General features: G+C 38.3%; 1 protein-coding gene across 1 annotated transcript in view; it reads right to left on the bottom strand.

Moving 5' to 3' along the window:
- Positions 1 to 17589, bottom strand: part of LOC131772470 (dynein axonemal heavy chain 3) — a 71354-nt gene that overhangs the window by 49314 nt on the left and 4451 nt on the right. The window contains exons 5-30 of the mRNA XM_066161441.1: positions 16722 to 17524; positions 15722 to 15826; positions 15156 to 15286; positions 14123 to 14318; positions 13196 to 13390; positions 11644 to 11897; positions 10635 to 10839; positions 9718 to 9921; positions 9107 to 9237; positions 8486 to 8681; positions 7176 to 7370; positions 6731 to 6919; positions 6183 to 6311; positions 5464 to 5565; positions 5102 to 5200; positions 4806 to 4841; positions 4456 to 4559; positions 3717 to 3807; positions 3531 to 3598; positions 2784 to 3012; positions 2468 to 2620; positions 1753 to 1894; positions 944 to 1142; positions 719 to 827; positions 467 to 586; positions 84 to 254 (exon numbers count right to left, since the gene is read on the bottom strand). Of these exons, the coding sequence (XP_066017538.1) occupies positions 84 to 254; positions 467 to 586; positions 719 to 827; positions 944 to 1142; positions 1753 to 1894; positions 2468 to 2620; positions 2784 to 3012; positions 3531 to 3598; positions 3717 to 3807; positions 4456 to 4559; positions 4806 to 4841; positions 5102 to 5200; positions 5464 to 5565; positions 6183 to 6311; positions 6731 to 6919; positions 7176 to 7370; positions 8486 to 8681; positions 9107 to 9237; positions 9718 to 9921; positions 10635 to 10839; positions 11644 to 11897; positions 13196 to 13390; positions 14123 to 14318; positions 15156 to 15286; positions 15722 to 15826; positions 16722 to 17524 (4556 nt within the window). The remainder of the gene's footprint in view (positions 1 to 83; positions 255 to 466; positions 587 to 718; positions 828 to 943; positions 1143 to 1752; positions 1895 to 2467; positions 2621 to 2783; positions 3013 to 3530; positions 3599 to 3716; positions 3808 to 4455; positions 4560 to 4805; positions 4842 to 5101; positions 5201 to 5463; positions 5566 to 6182; positions 6312 to 6730; positions 6920 to 7175; positions 7371 to 8485; positions 8682 to 9106; positions 9238 to 9717; positions 9922 to 10634; positions 10840 to 11643; positions 11898 to 13195; positions 13391 to 14122; positions 14319 to 15155; positions 15287 to 15721; positions 15827 to 16721; positions 17525 to 17589) is intronic.

Below are 17589 nucleotides of genomic sequence, written 5' to 3' on the forward strand. Positions count from 1 at the left end.
GAAACAAAAACAACACAGCGGTTGCATCCAACTTTCTTTAATTCTAACAATACTGAAACTTATCAAAGCATCTCCCTATTTACCTTCAGATTATCAGGGAGCTCTGCACGGCCAGCGTAACCAGGATTCATGGTTATGAATATGGTACATGACGGATCCAGAGAAATTTCTGTTCCCTCAAACACAAACTTGTCGACTTGTTCCATAACGGCCCTTTGTATTGTCAAGATCTGTTGCGCTACAACAGACAATACCTGCACAAAATCATCAAGAGCAGGTCACATTTTTTAAATCCATTTCTTGACTGTACTGACATTTGCGTGAGTTCCAGTAGAACTGTCTAAATTCTAAACAAAACCGACGGAAATTATAGGTGATCAAATCACCTATCTGGCCTTAATAAGGTTATTTTAAGGGTTTGCAGATATCGAACACAGTTTTAATCATAACTTTACGACTGACTCACTTCCAGTTCAATCCTATTAAATTCGTCGAAACAGGCCCAGGCCCCTGCCTGGGCGAGACCTTTGAAGAACTTTCCCATGGCTTTGTAGTCCAGTCCATCTGAGCAGTTGAAAACAACACACTAGAAGTAAATCAAAAGAACAAAATGAATGAGTAACTTTATAAATGTTGAATTACAAACCTAGAAAAATAGTAACCAAACAGTAAATTCTGCAAACCGTAGAAAGATTTCAATCTGCAACTTTATCAATACCTGCTTTGCAACAGCTTTCGCCAAATCTTTACAAGTCTCCGTCTTCCCTGTACCAGCAGGTCCCTCAGGGGCTCCTCCTAGGTTCAACAAGAGAGCACCCATCAAAGTCCTACAAATTAGAAGGAAAAATCTTAATTCAGTTATTGTAATTGGAATCAGCTGATCCAAACTAGTGAGACTAGTCTACGCCTTAGACTCAGACGATTTAAACCCAATTACACGTACCTATAACATCTGTCTGTTAAAGGAGTGATGACTAGTCTTCCGCTGTTGCCAAGGTACTCATAACCATATTTGACCGCTGTGGTAATCATCCTTACAATGACAGCCTTTGTTTCCCAGTAGTAACGTAACTGACTGATCCACTGAAAGTCGTTAGGGTTTGTCACGCCTTCCTTCTTTAGCTTAGCTACCACGTCACGTGCTGACGAGAAGAAGCGACAAGTAAAACATAATCGACAAAAGTAGTGATGGGTCGTTAAGCCAAAACTACAGCAGTCACATTGGCTTATCAGGACTAAAGGAAGGTATCACAAGAAACAATGAGAGGCAAAGAAAACATATGAAATCGGCGACAAACTACTGTAGAAAAAGGGCAAGACACCATGCCACGGTTACCCTAGTTTTTCATCTGATTGAATGAAGAAGGTGGTGCAAGTTTTCTGGGCAAAATTACGAGGCGAAGTTACCAACGTTTGCTGTTATTAGTCACTTTCTTGTTGTCAATCGAGCAAATCCTGTAAAGTACCATTCGAAACCTTTGGTAGATTTCCAACCTTGCTTTGAACGTTTGATTCATGATACCACCTCATGATCTTTGGCTAAATAGTCCGGCCAAAATATTGTGAAGTAAATTTAATCAACAAAGAGAATTTTCTTCTTCTTTTATCAACACTTTCAATTGATCATACCACATGAAAAAGAAATTGGTGAAACAGCCAATCAACCTACACATCTGCATCTTTCACTTTTCACTTCCAGGATTTGGAACGTTTGGATACAATTTACAATCCTTGTTCAAAAATATAACTAACCATGCACGTCAATCACAATGAGAGCCCCTAAAGTGATCCGGGACATGGTGGACAACTTTCCTCGAACAAGTCCGACGATGTCTTCAATCTGTTGAGTGCTTTGTTTATAATAATCTTCTAGGCCATCTTTCTGTATCATCGCCTGTAAAATCAAAATAACACAGCTAAAGCATTACCTACAAGTATTTTCCCTTCTCGTCAGAGAAGGTTTGAGACCACTCATTAGGGAACACTTATTATCTGTCGATCTTGATAAAATTCTGAGTTCAACAGTCACGGCAGGAAACACGGTTCCGTTGGTGCACTTGTGATTCTCACTGCATCGACAAATCATTCAGCAATAAATTATACTTTGAGTTTAAAAGCATTTTTTATGATTGGAAAGTTTCTCCCTTCTAGCTGGTATATGTTTCCTTGTGCATCAATTACGAGAATTATCTGTTCCATCTAGATAACACCGTCTACCCTTATATTTGTCGATTTTCATTACTTGTTTGCTGAATAACAAACTGAAATTGTGAGAATTAACGTGTAAGTCACTTCGGTAAATTAGGGAGTTTAGAGAGTCAGTAAAACAGGAGGACGCCAAATAAACGCTTAGGCTGTTTTTCCCATTAATCTTCTTCTTTTTCTTATTTCCCTCTTTCTTCTTCTTGTTTAGTCACACAAAGGGGTTCCTTAGTGGTTAACGATACGTCCGCCTTTGATATCTTACCTGAGTGACTTCCTTGGTCCAGTATATGATGCTGGAGGCCAGCACCACTTGCCCTGGCCAAGACAAAACCCACTCTGTCCTAGGGTTTTGTGGATAGGCGGTAACCGCTTCGGACATCACCTCTTGCAGGCTCAGTTTCATCGTTTGTTCGATCTATGCAGACACAACATCAGTGAATGATTTTAGTTCAACACTACCATCCAAGCATCCTTAGATTGGTTTCTTTATTTAGCTTTTCATAAGTATAATGGATAGGATAAGTTACATTGGAACTCAAAATATTTACGCAATCTTAGGTTGACAGAAGATTCCATACCTGTAACAACCATTTTTCGACCAGACCACGGGCATGCGCAGGCACCACCTTCTTAGAGAACCTTACAGTCTCTCCTTCGGCTGATATCATAGCATTAATCTCTTTCCTCTCGTTAAATTCCAACTTTGCAATACCTTCAAAACACTTCTTTAAATGTGGCTGAACACGCAGAGGATCTTTCGTTTCGGATAAAATTTCTAGAAGCTCGTCATTTGAAAGGAAGAAAAATCTGTAACATAATTAGCATAGATTCAATTAGCCTCACTTAGACTCCAGGCAGGCGCGGTCGCCTGGTGTTAAGCGCGCTGAACTCTGAATAACTCAGTTACATTTTTTCAAGACACTTCACTGTCACAGAGTTTCTCTCCCCGCAGGAATACAAGTAGGTACCAGAGAACTGATCTAAGATCACTACTAATCTGCTCAAGGATCACTCATAACCCTAACTGATTCTTGCTTTCAAAGATTGAGGTATTGCTGTAAAGAAATAGGCCTCTCAGAATGCAAGACTTAACCTTAATTGTGTTTTATTATTTCCGAAAGACATATACATCCATTGTTAGTGGCTCAAATTTAGTAATTCATTTCAGTAGAAAAGAAACACCTGTCAAACACCTCATATCAGTGTTATTGCAGGAACAACTTAATTTGGAGCATTTGGAGATCAGTTCGCGAAACTCAAAACGAGAAAACAAAAGGTGTAAAAGTACACAATGGTAAAAAATTGATTTATGTAGTAAATCATACCTTGGAAAAAACAAGCGTTTCTTTTCCAAATACTCGTTCAGTCCTTTTTGTATGTCTTCAAGAAGGCTCTACAAAAACAAGTGAGAAAAACAAAGACCAAAATCACATCACACCCATTTCTACATCTCCTAGCCACCAGCACCTAAATTACTATAAGGAATAGGAACGGAAGGACGCCGTTGTTACCTCCGAGAGCTGAAGTTTGTCCAACATTTGGGGCTGTCGCGTTACTACTAAGGCACGAGGATCTTTGACTGATTCAGTCATTATCTTCCTCCTGTGTGATTCAAAACGTCAGTGAGGCTCATCAAATTAGTGAAGAATATACTTGTTGTACAAACTCGAAAACGTGTAAGGGAAAGAAAACAGTGGAGCCGGATGAAAACTAAATTTATCATGTAAGAGCGTTAGTGAAAGCATGGCTGTCTGGTACCTTTCAGAATAGCAACATGTGTATGTTTAAAGAGGGAACGATGGAGAAATCTTGGACAGGGAGTTTTCCTATATTACTCTTGGTTTTCAGAGCATTTCAGGAGCAACCACTAAGATTAGTTTATAAATGAAAAAATTTACTACATGGCGTGAAGCCTCGAAATCAACCCCTTCAACCCCCAGGAGTGACTAGCATCTAATTTCTCCTTACAATATCACCTCTGAATCAAACATTTAGGTCACGGGAATAAAGGAAATGCTCTTGATTTTTTTTCTTGTTGCCACCTTAGAAAACGCATAAAATATTGTATAAGGAGAAAATGCATACTGATGTTGGGGTATAAAGGGTTAATGCTATTATCCTCTGAAAGGGTGGATGGAAGCAAAAAAGATGTCTAAGAAATACAGCACTCTATGCAGCATGGATCAATATTCCCAGAAATAGTGAAATTTCGTTTTAATTCTTAAGTAACAATATAAAGCTGAAACCTACCAGTACTTGTCAACAGTGCGGAATTTTTCTCCTTCCTCTGGCATCTGAGCTTGAATGTCCTCAGAACAAAATATGGGCTCTAAATACAGCCATGAAGCTTGCACCTGCAAAACAAGTGACAAATAAAAATTCAGGATAAAGATAAGTCATATACATCCAATGCTGACCTACGTCGAATCTGTATTTTATACTCGCTGCCTTGTATCACAATATTTAAATTTACAAGACCTTGTCATAGACCAGTCATGTACGCCATGTATTTAGAAGACGACACATGTTCCCCTGAGGAACCTATTTCAATTAAATATTACTTTCACCACTGCCTAAAAGACAGAAAATACAAAACAAACCTTCAGCCATGACTCCACAATATCTTGCATTAGATTCTATAACACAAAAAGGTTTCTCAAGCATGATTGACAACAAACACGACTGCATAAAGCACTGGGGTATCCGAGAAAGCATCTAATTGAGAAAAGATTCTTGACAATACGAGTCTGTTCGTCTAGACACACCCCCCCTCCCAAGTTAGAATTCATTTAGATACCAACCCTCTGTCTTTGATAATAGATATCACACACTCATCACAAAAAAGTGTTACCTAAAAAGTTATAGTAAATAATGAAAATCAAAATAGGGAACTTACCAGTTTGGTTTCCCATTCTCTTAATTCTGCTTCAAAAGGAACAACGAAAGGAGATCCCTTCATTGTCAATGTTTTCACAATGTGATCATCAAGTAAAACCTGAAAACAAAAACCAGCAAAATTCCGTTTTTACCAGACACGTCGTCTCAGTAATGTTGCTATCTATTAGAACGATATCTCTCATCTCGTTTCGATATAACGTCCAGATCTCATGTAAAATGATCAATCCGTCCTGTGTGTTTGTGAAGCTGAAATAAAGGTTTTAACCGTACAGTACTTTTAAAATTCAGTCACTTATCATCTTTGTTGACAAGCCCCTTCAATGCTTACACAACAATTGACCACAAACTCTAATCACTGACCTGCAGATCATCCACAGCTGACAAAATACTAATTCCTGTGTCTTTGTATTGAACAAACACAAACTCGATGTCCTTCCAATCTTCTTTCATTCTGCTCAGTGCCTGATAGGGAAAAGAGACAGTTACAATAAAATTAACTGCATGATTTTCGAGTTCGAAAGGTGTTTCGTGTAAATTCATAAACGTTGGGGATGATGGAAAACGTATATCTATGGAACCTACAAACTGAAACATTTTTTGGCTTTCTTTCAGTCTGGCTAATATGCCAAATGGGGGGAAGCAGTTTATAATAAAGATTGGAATATATCTGAGGATTTCAGGTGTTTTGTTACTTTCATCTCAAGACCCAACTTTTAAGGCTGAATTGTATGAAACAAGGACAGTGGCGTTGATGTGTACCTCTCCTAAACTATTAAGATTACGATGCAAGTTAATTTTTATTTTTGTGTATGTTGAAGTTTAGGGGCAGTGTTTCAGAAGTATGCAAAGCAACCGAATAACAGAAAAATAGATTAACATTATAACGCAAGAGTAGAAATACCCATTGTGAGTTAATAATAATACTCAACGTTACATTGAGGCATAAAGACTGCATCAAGATTTATCAAAAGTTGTACCGAACTCCCTGTCAGTACCCAACACTTGATGTTACATGAATGACTAGACGATTAAACGTAGCTAGACTGCACTAACTGATCCTACATGTGGAGTGTACACACCTTCTCCAAAGAGAATTCTTTGGCTGCTTTTCCACTGATCTCAGTAAGTTCTTCAACAAACTTATCCAGACCGAGCACTAACATCTCGTTCAGAGTAGTGTCTTCTTTCGGAGAAATATTAAAGCCAATCTATTTTGAAAAGCATAAATGTAAATAAAAGTTACTCTCACGGTTATAAAGTACAAACAGAAGGTATACGGAATCCGCGGGATAATATTACCATGTGATACAAAATTCGTTAAAATAGGAGGAGCGTTTTGCGTTGTCTCCGCAGAGGTGAGTTAACCTTGATTGTCGGTAAAGCCGTACAAGAATCAGTAAAAATTAAAACCAACGCAGTAAAAATGTTTCCAAAATAAGTAGCAATACTATCAAACATTTCGTCACACGTACGAAAAAATTCTTTGAAGGATGTTGCATAAAGTTTACCTTTTATTTTCGTCAAGCTTCACTCTTGCAAAGCATTTCGTTGCCTTGAATAGATAATGTGGGCAGACTAATATTTGCGCACCTGAGGTGTACAATTGAGACTTTTTTTATCAACGTACCTTAACACTCATGGCTTCCCAGTGTCTATCCTTAATGCCAGGAGTACACAAAGCGTTGATCAAAGGCATGTTAACTTTAAAGTTCTCTAGTCGCGCTTTTACTGTAGAAGCCACTCTGAGTGGACCACGAAACTCTGGGTGCGCGAACTCTTTCGTCAGCTTGTAACTTGTTCTCCAAAGCTCAGAGACCTGAGAAAAATTATACAATATAACGTTGGATTTAGTGGAGTGCATGTTCCAAATCTAGCAATGACAGTGATGTCAAGTGATTAAAAATGTTCCGAATATTGCGTGATTCAACTGACATCCGCTTATCAAATGTGATACATTTGCTCGACTATTGGCGGTAGAGATGACAAGTTTGCAAAACTTGGAAAATCTACAAAATCAGAAGATAAAAAATCAATTTCCAACTTTTTAAACGATCAACTGTAAAATGCAACACCTGTTCTTCAATTTCCTCTGCATTCAGTGTCAAAATAGGCCCAGCCAGCCACATTTCTTGCTTGTCCTGGAATGTCACCAGTGCGCGCCATAACTTGTCAAATGGCTCCTTAGCGTCAATTATCTCTTGGATCTGAGGAAATCCACTGTACACCTCACAACCGAGTAAATCCTCCTCCTTGTTGATTTTCTTTCTCTGAAACATTAACAAATACAAATACACATGCAAGCCTTTAGCTGACTGTTAGTTCATACTTAGGCGGTGACTAACCCCCTCCTCCCCCCCGGCTCCGTTATCATTAAAAAATGCAAACATTGATTTCCCATTTAGGTTATTAATGAGATTATTCATAGATATATTTCTACAAGAATGAATCTTGCAGATAAACAGACTGATTCTCTCAACTATGACAAAATACGTACACATTTTTATAAGCTTCGTTTTGTTGGCCAGCGCAGCTAAAGTTACTGATGCTCTGCAAAACCTTTCATAATTTAAGATTCTGCCACCTAAACTTTTCAAATAAAGATAAAAGAGACCATGTATAATAAATGGGAGACTCCGACTTTAAACCAACAGTTAAATCACTCATCTCTTTATTGTTATCTTACATAAAAATCGCTCAATATAAAAGAATTTTCCTTTGAGTCTCCTTCGTATCCCGTTATAATCGAGGATTGCATTGGATTTGCTTTACTTCGCTCCGTGATTTGTCAACCAATCACACGCAAACTAAGATCTAAAGGCAAATCGGTTACTCGCGCTTTCCGTCGTTTCACGAGGTCAACTAGGTTTCATCAGCTCATCGACAGATCCTCCTTGGTCTTGGTCAGCCGTTTTGATGATTTTTCAGTCAAATGATAACAAGTTGGATTAATTACAGCCAAGTATTACCTAATTGTAAGTTTTTGAGATACAGTTAACGAGAAAAATAGGTTTTTTTTTAATTCTCCTACAGTAAACCATGCCAAGTTTGAAAGAAAATTCTTGTACTAGGCGATGGCCGTTTCGCAAAAAACTGACGCTGTTTATGCCTTTAAAATTTGTTTTTTACTTTCATCATGGCACTAACGACTTTTCCAAAATAGCCATTGTAAGAAACTCAGGTAAACTCAGTATACATTAAGATAAAAAATACCATCAGTCAAAGATGACGTTGTAAAAGATTACTTAATTATGGTAGTTTTAGCTCTCAAAAAGACTGTTGAACCACCGTGACACGATAACTGGTGTACGCAGTTACCAAGAGCGCACTGAACGCACCCTTGCAATAATGGGTTGACTTTTTAGATTGTTTGAAGCTACCGTACCTCGTCAAGAAACTCTTGTACTTTATCTTTAAGTTCGTCCAACTGAACCACGTATGTCTTTGCCTCAGATATCCTGTCTTTAGAGTGGAATTCTTTGACACTTTGAAGAGTCTCGTTCAACTGCAGCTCAAATCTCGCCAGCCAATCAAACAGTTTGTTCATGGCCGTGTCGTGTTCTTTTGTAACACGATTTTCACTGAGGAGTACGTAAAAAAAAAAACAAAAATCATACACAAAGACAAAATAATACAACGTGTCTCCAAAGAGCAACCTTTCATCAATTCAACATTTAACCCCCAGAAGTGACTGACATGTAACTTCTCCCTGAAATATCCATACATTATCCAACAAAAAGGTAGAGAAAATATTCAAACGTATCAAGTAAAAGTTTTTAACTTGATAAAACATCAAGTTCTTGTGACTAATTTACAATAGAAGGGAGAAATGACAATAAGATCAGGCGAGTTCAAGGGGTTAGGCTTAGAATGCAAGTAAAGAAATTATAGATAATTGAAAGTAGCGCTCAAGTCAATTTCCATTGCGAAATATACCAAAAATCTGGAATTCAAATTCACTGGTTTGCGCCGAACAGCTATGGTAAAATTTAAGTTTAACACTTACCTCATCTTTATAATAGGAAAAATCCGGTCAGGCCACGTAAATGTGGTTTCATTGAGAGCCAAATGATCATCAGCAAGGAACGTGTGATCCATCAAAAACAGAACAAGATCTGCTGCTTCCTCAAGTTCCACCTGATTTGGAAAAATAACAGCAGTGCCATACACTCAGCTTACAATACTAAACTTAAACTCATCTCTACATTCAGTAATACCCCCCCCCCCCAACTAAGGCAGCAACAAGCTTGATCGTTGTGGAGTGTAGGGGGGAGGGAGGTAGGGGGACTATCAGAAACCAGAAAACCGCAGCCGACCCAAGAGGCAATTTCTCACTCCGAACCAGGAAAATCTTGTAGCCAATGGAAATCGTGAGCGAAGTCCGTCTTCCTTTGATACAGTCATAGAAGGTGTCTTTCATTGTATCACAAACCTTTGGATCAAAGATTTTGCGCTTTACACCGCCACATTCAGAGCACTCGAGATTAATCGGAAACATATTTGGTAATGTTCGGAAGTCCCCTGGGAGATTCAGAGGATGTGAAGACGAAATCAAACCCATTTGAGTGATGAAAAGTTGGCAGGTGAAACACAGTGGTGCAAATTCACCAATCCTACCTTCAAATGAACTAAAGGTCCACTCCTCAGGTTGTCAATGTACTTCTCCAAATCCACAAGCTCATCAGTGGTCTTTGAGGATGACGTTATACGATTAACGATATAATCATACTGATGACAAATGGACCGATTGAAATCAAAACTCTTCCTGACCAACTTCGACGTCATTAAGCCCACCAGATCATTGGCACGTAACACAAGGAACTATCAATAACAGTAAAAAGAAAGCTAAATTGAGTTGCAAAGAGTGTATAACAGTTAAATATTGTTAGGTACAGCTCCAAACGTCGCGGATGGTTCATTGACAAACAAAAAAAAAAAACAAGAGCTACAGCCGGCTGTAATTAGACTACAACTAAACATGATTACCTCTGAAGCTTATCCCCAAACCTCTAAAATCTCTAATCAACATAATGGATGACAGCTGTTACTCGAAAATAATTTGTTTTGTTTCAGCAGACTTTTTTTATTAACTTAACCACCTTATAGGACACTAGTAACTAATCATTATATGAGGTTGAGCATAATGTAATGATTTATCAAAACCGAGGTCTGAGTTAACACAGACACGAAGTTCGATAATTCATGATACATGTTAAAACCGAATCAATCATTTTTTTTTCATTAAAGTTTGAGAACACTACACCGACAAAGGGGCTCGGTAACTAAGCACATTAAATGCAATATCCGCTGCAGATATTGCATTATCATGTCAACGTTACACGCTGTTGTATATTGATTGAATGCTCCCGACCAATTATTTTTTTCATAGTAAGTCTAAAGTATAACAATCTAATTTATTAAGCAACATCTAACATTTCAGAGAAACAATTACAAACAGATTAGAAAAAAGGGGCTTCGCTTTCAGGAGGGGGGGGGGCATAAACACCTGTCCATTGCCTTTGGTGATGTCTTACCTCTTTGATCTTGGCACAGTCAAGCACAAATAATTCCATAGGAATAAAAAGGTCCATAGAGGCGGCCATATTTGTAAGGTCGTAAACCTTTTGTAACTCTCTGCCGTACTCCAGCAGATGACGATCAGTGGATATGAATCTCATCGTTTTCACATCAGACTCTCTTGTTAGTAAGTAATGTAGAGGTTCATAAACTGATCGGAATCTTAAAAAGGAGAAAAAGGCCGCAACATTTACATTCCAGTACATTTGTCGTATCACTGGCTCTAAACCCTCCTCTTTAAAAAAAGCCAAGTTTGTAGACAGTCTGTGTAGTACTACTTCGACTCGGTAAGCGTTCTCAACGAGGAATTGGTCGTAGTTTATCATTTTCTTTTATCGTCATGTGGGGAGCAAAATTGCAACAAAATTAAAGCTCGTAGAACAGGCAGTATTAAAGAGAATTCAGTATTATCAAGTGATAGTATCAAATGATAACGTAAAGAGTTCCAAAGCTGACGTTTTGAGCGTTAGCTCTTCGTCAGAGCGAACTGGCAACTGTGCAAAAGCGGTGGCGAGCTCGAGACGAAGAGCTGAGAAAAAAAATACAAGCACGCTTCGCCTTCAAGTTCGCCTTACGCTTGCCTTAGCTCGCCTGGAGGAAGCAAAAGAAGTAAGCCCTGTTCAGAAGACTAATGAATCATCTGCGAGGAATTATTTCAGTCGAAGGACTCTGTGTCGTAAATTTTAAAAAGTTTTCTTCGACGTGAAAAGTTAATAAACAAAAAATACCACTTTAGTCAGGGATAGAGGAGATTCGGGCGAATTGCAAAGGACGACCTTCAAAACCCCAATGAGGAACAAGGATGGTCAAAAATGGACAAGATTAATTTCGGGTTGCAATGGAACGTTTTTTAAGAAGCACAAACCGTAAAATAGACTCTGTCACTTCATAAGATGAGTGAAAAAGGCACTGAGGTAAAAATGTCTTCCCAATGATTATTACACAAGTTCCAAAGTTACGACTTACTTGAGCGGCCCAGCGCTGTTTTTCTCCACTACATCAGCCACTTTTGCCTTGGCCACCAGAACTCTTTCTTCATCGAGCTCTACACTGCTGATATAACGCTTTTTTAGCCCTTCGTCTTCGTAGAAAAGCTGGTGCTCAACACGCTCGAGGGTTTGGACACTTTTCACCATGTGCTCGATGACTTCGTGTAAGATTTCGGTCACATCTGAGAAACTTGGCTCATAAGCAACCGTCACCTCCTCTACATCAGGAACCTTCAATTATGAAATAGGAATATCAAAAAACGAATGGGTTCATAAAAATGTTTTTACTGCTCACATTGTTTCCAATAGAGCAGTTTTCAATTAAGTATGGAAGGTAATCAGGGACTCCACTGGATTGTATAAGTCTTGCTTTTTTACTCTATGGTTGGTACATCAACATCTGATTGCTTGACTCTCTCAAGTAATCATATGCAAAACTAAACCCCATCCCGAATTGGTCACTCGAGTTTTCTTGCGCTTTGGGCAGTTGGCTTGTTTTTATTCTGAGTTCTCATTGGCTCTTCAGGGTATTCTCCTTTCTTCTGACAGGCCGTATTGAATTCCTTGTTTTTGCTTTAACAATACTCAATCTGAAATCGCTCCAAATAAGATAAACAATAATAGGATTTGAAATACATCTAAAATGACAGCGCGCCGGAAACGAGGTGTCCAATGTGCTAAGTAAAGCGACGCTTTATTTGACCTCATCACCCCATGAAGACATGCAATATAACAATGGAATCGTCGAGATCTACATTTAAACAGAAGCGCCAGAGCGAGTTGAAACATGAAGGATTTGGATTCATTTTAGTGTCTTAGAAACTGCGCACCCACCCCTTCCCCTAACCTGACAACAGTCAACTGACAGCAAGTTAAGTTGGGTTAAGGGAGGGGTAGGTACGCAGTTACTCCAAGACTGACAATGATCCTAGGGCTCATCGTTCACTCAGAAAACTGCATGACACTACTAATATTTCCAACATTTCTGTTGTCTGTAGTTCGTTAAGACACGCTGATCTCCTTGCAATCGCAACCGTGTCCAATGTGCCCGTAATCGATTTGACACTATGCATTTGTGAGTAGTTGTTTGAAAAAACGACATACGCTACAAATAAACACTTCGCCGGGTGCCATTTTGATGAAACAATAAGTCAAAACTAAATATCTTTTCAATCCAATGGAATCTTGTGTTTAAGTTATTTTCTGCATCAAAACCGGTGGATACCCACTCCCAAATTTTCGTAAAGGAGAGGCTGAAGATCTCCCCAAACACCCCCCAAACACCCCCCCCCCCCCCTTTTCGCCCCTTTCTTCCCATATCCGTTCCGCCTTCTAAACAAAGGTGACTTTATATTGTGGCACAACAAGATATATGAAAGAGGATTCCAACATAATATGCACATGCAAGTAAAGTTTAGTTATCAATACGCCCACAAATATTTCCGAAAAGATTGCTACAAAAATACTGCCTAAAAAATACTACTAACAGAAGTACTATTACGTTAACAGAGAAAATACAGACGTCTTACCACTGTAAGAATGATTGGTTGTGGTAGTATGGGAAGACTTCTTTCAAATGGTTCCGTGAAATCATTTCCAAATTTGTACATCTCTATGAACTGCACCACGTCGTCAATAGAAGAATACACAGCACTGCGAAGATTGTGTGACATAAGGGATGCCACTGATGAGAAGAAATGATCCATCTTCTCCACTCTGGAAATCTAAAATTTTATTAAAAGATAATATGATTACTTGAAAGCAAACTTTGCTCTCGGTTCTTTTGATAGCTAATAAAATGGCTTTTCAAATGATTAATGTGTGGATTGATATGAAATTTGCAAGGGCAGACCTTGACTGTTCTCCAATTATGAACTTACTATCATTGTCACTGGACCTAAAGGCTTTGCAAGGGAACAGAAACACCGAGCTACACCACAGACTGGTGAAGGAACTTAGCAACAGAATGTTAGACTTGTACAAAGATGGCCTGTTCGTATATGTAATTTGATACATTTACTGAACAATTAAACAAGAACAATAGCGAGACTCAAGACTCAATGTTCAGGTACTTGCCCGCCATCTTGCACGTCAGTAAACTGATTTGACAATTTTTTGAACGGGTATGTCATGCCTCTTCATCAGGTCAATGAAGCTTGCAAGTGAATTGATCTGTCATTGCTGTGATACATTGAGCTATTTACAATTTGTTGAAAGTAATCCTCTGATTGCTTAGTTTTCGCTTCATTTCGCTCTATGATTGGTCCTGAAAACTTGCGCCAGTCTCTCAGCCAATAAGATACAAAACTAGAATAAATCACGACTTTGTCACCCGCGTTTTCCCGCGCTTTGGTCGTGTGATAATTGTGGTTTCCGTTTTATGAAACTCAGTTGAAAAGCGCTCTATACAACAATTCACTAAAAATAGTACTTGATGACATGGAGTCAATTTTCACCTCATCCTCTGGCATCCATTCTTCAATGTCATCTCTTCTGTCGCTGATGATCTTAACACAAGATGGTATCCATCCATCCAACAGTCTCTTTATTCCTTTTTGAGTTGCTTTGTGAGTATTTTTCCTGAGCTCAGTTATTGTCAGGGGGAGAGATTCCTTTAAACTCTGAATGTCAATTAGCCTTAAGTCTGAATAACTGCAATCAAACAATAAAAAAGTTACCAGATAAATGTTTACTACTGCTTTTCTAAGCTATGCAATGAAGCTGGTAATCTCCTGTGTAAGCTGTATATTTGTGGTTGCATATCACTGTGGGTTACAACAATGATACCCAGCTAAAAGTATCACTACATGACCTACACTTGATGACAGCCCAAAAAACTGATAACATAACATAACATATACTTGCCAACTTTTTCCAAGTCAAAGGTTTGACATTTTTGGTAGAGGACCCATTCTGAAATTTTCCAAAATGACTCAGAGTTCTAACACAACCTCCTCCTCAATATCCTTCTTTCTCAAATCAGAGGTTTCAGGAATATCAAGATCATTCAAAAAAGCTTTTGTTTTCCAGGACCGTTTTTTTTTTATTTGAATAACATGTGTCTGTCTGGGGTATGATAATACAAGTCTTTGGTAAGTCATCTAAAATTAGTGGACAGGCATAAGAAGGCATGACATCAAAGTTTTTGATTTGCAGGTATAAGAATCAAGAGCAAAGCAAGACAGTGGGCAGGTATATTATACCTCACTGAACTTAATTCCCAAACAGCTCTCTGGTAGTAACAATAACCACAAATACTTCAAACACTTAATTGGCACAAATCTCTTCAAACAGAAATGGAGAAATTTTGCTGAAAAGCACCATTATTATGATACCTTTTGATTCACAAGAATATCTCAAAAATTAACTTGGTAGGTATTTCTTTGATGAAAATATTTTACCATAAACTAAATAAGCAGAGTTGTTTCATGAAAGTAAAAGTACTGTGACGTATCCTCTTCATGCCCAACTTAAAAGGGTTCAACTTACTTTGATTCCCAAAGGTACAACAATTCTCTCTGAACAACATGGGTTACAAATAGATTATTCTCAAGGTATTCCCGTGAGGTGATAACTGAAACATGCCAAGGAAAAGTCTCTCTTCCAGCAGGATATATGACCTAAAAGATAGACACAAGAAAAAGTTTACCAAGAACTACATTATAAAAGGCACATCATTATAACTTTGCCAGGAACTGTGATGCATTTTTGTTTTGCTCTTTTTTTTTTTGGAGTTGTTGTTGTTGTTGTTTTTTTTTTTTTGCATTTTAGCCCACTTGCATGCTTGCATAATTGTTCAGACTGTTTTGTTGATGTTGTTGTTGTTTTTTTTTTTTCATTTCTTATTTTTCAATTACCTCTAAAGTGATAATGATAGTAATATTAATAGTTTATGTTCTTGGGCATAAGTATGTTTGGAGCCCTTCTCAGAGTCATCTTAAAACAATTCTTAGTTGGGCCCAAAACATATTTATGCCTGTGGACATAAACTCTTTACTGTTTTGTCATATGTGACTGAAAAAGGTTATAACAAGATCATGTAAGATTTGTCTTACTGGTTGTGGCATATGAAGTCCTAGTCTTCTTTGTTCTTTTAAATCCAAAAGCACATAGTCCAGAATACTTTGCTTGACACTTCTTGTATATTCTGTCTCCATTTCCTGGAAAAATTTTGTATATAAAGTTACATACAGTGTGGCTTTCTCAGTTAGACAATTATCTTATGAAGCTGAACTACAGCTTCGTAACTGAAAAAGAGTCGCATATGTCTCTAGTCTCCAAAGTCAGATCAGCCCTGACACTCACCTTGACAAAAGGGTTGTAGCACATACCTGTTTTTACTACTGTTGGACAAGTTACACCCCTCCCTCATACAATTTCCCACCCTCTACTCTGGGTGTCTTTTACTGCCAAAATTTACTTTGCTTTGAAACAACATTTAAAAGGGGGGAGCAGGGGGGGGGAAGGTGGTTAAAGAGGAAAATGTAGCATAAAAAAGGGGAAAAGTGATCATTCACGATAGTGGTCTCATCAGTGAAAAGTCTTCAGTACTTTTGTCAATTATTTTATATGCATTGTATTGTATATGCAGCACCTGCAAAACATGCTACTGGATGTAGATGATAGATGACCTATTTTTTTCTTTTGCAGTGATTAGCCAAACCCTTCCCCCACCCCCATGGAGACTAGAAGATCAAGAAATTTCACATAAGTTCAGAAAGGAATATATTTTATTATGGAGCATTTTCTATCCTTTGTATGAGCAACCATTTTTCCTAACCATAGTTCAACTTATAACCTGAACATAAAGGATTAAAAAGAGGTAATGAAAGATCTGAAAATTATGTGGAGCAGCATAGAGATCAAAGCCAAACGGTAGAAAAATTTTCCCCAAAAGCACTTCACACTGCATAACCATAAAGATAAATGACAACTTGAGGGTCCCAATGAAAACTGCCTTGGTAAGTTGGGTTCCCTAAAAAACCTCATTATTAATATCATTATAACTTGTACTTGTACATAAGGTTAACAAAATGCAAGAATTAGGACAAATACCTTGTCAAGTTCATCAAGTGTTTCTTTAAAATCCTGTTTCAAGGATTTTGGAAGAAAATCATGTGTCTTCTTCTTCCATTCCCTAGATAATGGTGCTACCATGCTGGTATGAATTGCCTTCTCCACAAGACTGTTGTATCTCTCACGCTCTGATTCAAGAGGTGAGACAGAATGTGATAAACCAAAAGTAGGTGTGGTTGATGGAGGGAAACAGATATTTAGAACAGACAGTGTCTCATCATCATGCTCTCTGAATGAATACATAGAAGAGACATTTTGTGAAGCTGTTAGGGTGCAGCTTTCTACAAAATCCTGGAGTACTGAGTCTGTATGACCATTTGAGATTTCTGTTTCATTTCTGCTTGGTTCAGTCATCCTGCTTTGCCCTTCCCATGCAAGTTTTGCTTGTCTGAAGTCTGGAGACTCATACAGGGATTTGTTGTTATAATGCATACCACTACTCTGAGGACTAGGGGAACGGCTGTTTGATTTGACAAACTCTTCTACAGACTGAGGTCTTTTAACCCTTGGAGGCTTCGAGCTTGAGAGAGGACTTGTATCAACATCAATTTGTCTCCCTCCTTCAGGGGTTTCCTGTTCATTCTGGGGTGATAATTTAGTGGGTGATCCCATGTGAGGTGGACTTGAGTGCCCCTTGTTCAGCTCTGCCCCCAATGCCCCTTTTCTAACATAGTATCCAGAAGCAGATGATGGTGATTTTCCTCCATGAAGGGGTTGCAGTTTTCCTTCAATCACATTCCTAAGGGAATTATGCTGTTTCCTCAGATTAGTCCTCTTCGAAACTATGATAGAAAGGAATACATGTAATTATTTCAGTAAAATAGGTTGATAAGATAACATAACATAA

Source organism: Pocillopora verrucosa, chromosome 14, assembly GCF_036669915.1.
Source record: "Pocillopora verrucosa isolate sample1 chromosome 14, ASM3666991v2, whole genome shotgun sequence".
NCBI classification, from domain to species: Eukaryota; Metazoa; Cnidaria; class Anthozoa; order Scleractinia; family Pocilloporidae; genus Pocillopora; species Pocillopora verrucosa.